The 4,171-nt window shown below is 42.9% G+C and overlaps 1 protein-coding gene across 1 annotated transcript in view; it reads right to left on the minus strand.

Annotated features, from left to right (window-relative positions):
* Nucleotides 1-2,022: 2,022 nt before the first annotated feature.
* rigi (RNA sensor RIG-I) overlaps nucleotides 2,023-4,171 on the minus strand; it is a 24,428-nt gene continuing 22,279 nt past the window's right edge. Inside the window, exons 21-22 of the mRNA XM_083789642.1 lie at nucleotides 2,420-2,567; nucleotides 2,023-2,131 (exon numbers count right to left, since the gene is read on the minus strand). Of these exons, the coding sequence (XP_083645768.1) occupies nucleotides 2,121-2,131; nucleotides 2,420-2,567 (159 nt within the window). The 3' untranslated portion in view covers nucleotides 2,023-2,120. The remainder of the gene's footprint in view (nucleotides 2,132-2,419; nucleotides 2,568-4,171) is intronic.

A 4,171-nucleotide genomic window follows, 5' to 3' on the forward strand; every position in this document is an offset into this window, starting at 1 on the left:
AATCGCTGGGCGCGCTGATTTAATGGTCCTAAATACAGAACTACAGCACAGAGTTAAGGCCCTTAGACGGGCAGCGAGTGACGCAGGCGTTCTGGCCTGGATCAGCGATGTGTGTGTCTGCTCATGAGGGGTGCAGGGCAGTGTTGATTTCGTCGACTAAAACTAAGACGGAAAATGTTCGTCGACTTCCTTTTTCCACTGACAAAAACTATTGGAAACTAAATGAAAACTAAGCTATGATGACTAAAACTAAGACTAAATTTACTGACAATTTCGTCAACAAATAAAAACTAGACAAAGATGTTAGGAAGGGTTTAGTGGACAAGAGATCCAGTATAAGTCATTTTACACTTGGCTGCATGCTGAAAATAGCCGATCTACAAGCTCACAACGCGACCCATTGTGAGCTTGTAGATCTGCTATTTTCAGCAAGTGAAAAAATTGTCATCAATGCCCGACAAAATACATTTTAGTCAACTAAATCACCTGTAGATTTAGTCGACTAAAATTCTCATGACATTTAGTCGACTAAAACGAAACCAACACTAACACATTCCATGTGACTAAAATGTGACTAAAACTAAGTGAAAACTATTCAAGAGACTATAGGACTAAAACTAAAATAGAAATTTGCACTGGTGCAGGGCGCGTAGCAAAAAAATAAAATAAAGCTCACCACAATCCAGGTCTAGACTGTGTCTGTGAAAATACGCGTGGGTGATCTGCTTTGATACCGGCTTTCACTATATTTTCTTTACATTGTGTATTGTCACTAATTATAGATGCATTTCTAGTAGTGTTTTACAGCTGAAGTAGAAACACTGGCAAGATGTTCTTATTTGTAATAGAGCACCGTCTGACGTCAATATCGGTAGTCAAGGGCGCAAATCCACAGGTTCGTGTACTTTTTAATTGCATTGTAATCCCCATAGGGGGATTTTAGATCGCCTCATATAATAACTGTGTTTGAAAAATAAACAAATAATCCAGGCCGTTTCACTCATATGGATATGAGGAATCAACTGACCGAGAGAAAACACTATTGTTACTGCTGCTGAATTAGTTACAGGGAGACACCTCCCTGACAATAACGCTGAGACAGCTTGTTTATTTTTGGACCACAACGCTTATTAAACGATTTTAAGATGACACCATGTTATTCTCCACAGAGAAATGACTTCCGTGAACCAGGGGAATCGAGGGGATGATAGTAGACTCTATAGTAGACAGAAAACAGCCAGTCTGAATGTGAGTAACCCACAAGCTAGTGATACTCAAACTCAGGCCCGTGGTGCAATTTTGACTGGCACGCCAATCAATCAATCAATCAATCAGTAAAAAGACAGAATGAAGTTATTATTTTACCGTATCTTATTAGAGGTCAGAGCGCGCTGGTAACAGAAACAAAAATTATTAAATCAAAGTCATCGTGTTTCTTTTATTTTCTCAATGCACAACTTCAACAACTGAGCAGAGTTTTATACCAAATTTCTCAACCAGAGAAACGGCCGGTGTGTGTGTGTGTGTGTGTGTGTGAGTGTGTGTGTGTGTGTGTGTGTGTGCGTGCGTTTGCATTTTCATGTTTTCTACTTTTACAATGATCCCAAAATACTGTACATTCTTTCAGACTTGAGGCCGATTCTAAAAAATAAAACCATTGCATGAAACTGATTTATTTATATGTTGAATAAGTTGATGTTATGGAGTTGGGGGCAGGGAAAAGCACGTGAGTGGCAGTATTAGGTATGTTAAAGATAAACCTTTTAACCCTGAATCGATAAGAAGATATATATCTGTATAGTACACAGATATAGATAAACCTTTTAACCCTGAATCGATAAGAAAACATACATCTGTATATAGTACACAGATATAAATACATATATCTGTATAGTACACAGATTTAGTATTTGTATAGTGTTTGATATACACATATCTGTACAGTACACAGATTTAGTATTTGTATAGTGTTTGATATACACATATCTGTATAGTACACAGATATAGTATTTGTATAGTGTTTGTTTTCCCAAGGTTACCCGGTATGATGAATGATATCGCACTAAATGATGTGATGTCACTCTTCAGGATGTGATGTGAGGAGACTGAATGCAGGCTTTCTATTGGTCCACTGCAGAGAGAGAGAGAGAGAGAGAGAGAGAGAGTATATGACTCTGTATGTCACAAAATGAGGGACACCTAGCAAACAAACAACACTCAATGTGACTATTATCTTGACACCAACTATCTTGACAAACACACACACACACACACACACACACACACACACACACACACACACACACACACACACACACACACACACACACACACACACACACACACACACACACACACACACACACACACACACACACACACACACACACACACACACACACACACACACACGTCTTACGTGGGGTCCAGTCATGTGGAACATCAGAGATGTTGAAGGGCTTTATGGTGAAGGTGACTTCTCTCCACTTCCTGAAGTACAGCAGCCTCATGTTCTCTGTTCTCCTGTCCTCCACCGCAAAGCTCTCTATCTTTAGGACCGGCAGGTCCTGCACGCACACACACACACACACACACACACACACACGCACATGCACACGCACGCACACGTGTAAAACATAAATATATAAAACATGTGAAATGTGAGATAGGCCTATTCCTACCTGTTGCATGGTGTCAATCAACCTTCCATTTAGAACCCCAGTGACTTCCATTATTCCTATGATTTCATGTTTTGGACGCTGCCATGATCCATGTGGATAACTTCACAGTGGTAAATGAAATCTGTGCTACTTTTAAGTCAGAATGGCAGGGGGGGGGGAATCTAATCGAGCACAACAGACTTTGCTCACTGGTGTTGCGTGCAGTAAATAGCAGAGGTGCAAGCTCACAGCGCGTAGCATTCGTGACACGCTGTGAGCTTGCAGATCTGTTATTCACTGTCTGTGCACGAGACCGTCACGCAACAAAGTGGACCTATAGTCGAGGCCAACACTTCAGTTTCGCCATGTCGGGTTACATTCAGCTGATCGATGTAAACATTATTTGATACTTGGTAGTTTGGACTGTGGAGAGATCACTTGACTAGTAGCAGTAGTAGCAGTAGTTGCGAACGCAGTGAGCACTAACTATGAGACCCTGCTGATCATGTCTGTGTGTCTGTGTGTGTGTGTGTGTCTGTCCCGCTGTGACACCACCCGCCCGCCACCAGAGGGCGCAGCTGTAGCACACACACACACACACACACAGGGCGCAGCTGTAGCACACACACACACACACACACACACACACACACACACACACACACACACACACACACACACACACACACACACACACACACACACACACACACACACACACACACACACACACAAGCAACCACACACACACACAAGCTGCGTTCGCTTCCCGCGTTTGCGCGTCTTACTTGTAGTAGTAGGCCTATATGCTGCGTTTTGATGACTTAATGTCATTCACACCGTGACCTAGCCTGGCTAATAAGCCAGACCGAATCAGCCGTTGGCAAAAGAAAAATATGCCTGCCGGCGGATTACAATCAGGCGAGGCTCAATTGTACGGCCATTTCCTACACCAGAGAACTGGTGTGGCCAATCGGGACACGGTATGCAATATGGGCGGGGCTTTGGTACAGTGACGTTCAATGCTTGAGACCTTTGACTGACAGTAGCTCTGACCAATTGCGTCAAAGAGAAAATGTTTGAACCCGCCCCCCCCCCCGGGAAACAAGATCCATACACAGCATCTCCAGACTCAAATACCACACGACAGTGTGATTTGAGTCTGGCTTATTAGCCAGGCTAACCGTGACCATGGCTACATACACCCGCCGCCACGCCCCCTATTTGGTTTTTTTGCAGATCCGCACTGATCTCATAAATGGCCCATATGAAGTCCTCAAGATGGAAATCCGTCCCCAGGACGGAGAACTTTAACCCATTCTGACCTGAGATCAGATTCTAAAAATGTCTATTACATCCTGACAGTTTCATTATTAACCCATTCTGACCTGAGATCAGATTCCAAAAGTGTCTTCGATTTTTCAAAAATAGCAGACCTACAAGCTCGTATCGCGCCACTCGGTGGCGCGATATGAGCTTGTAGATCTGCTATTTTTCAATAGCTAAAGCAT

The sequence above is a fragment of the Protomyctophum parallelum genome, assembly GCF_964188405.1.
Source record: "Protomyctophum parallelum genome assembly, chromosome: 18".
NCBI classification, from domain to species: Eukaryota; Metazoa; Chordata; class Actinopteri; order Myctophiformes; family Myctophidae; genus Protomyctophum; species Protomyctophum parallelum.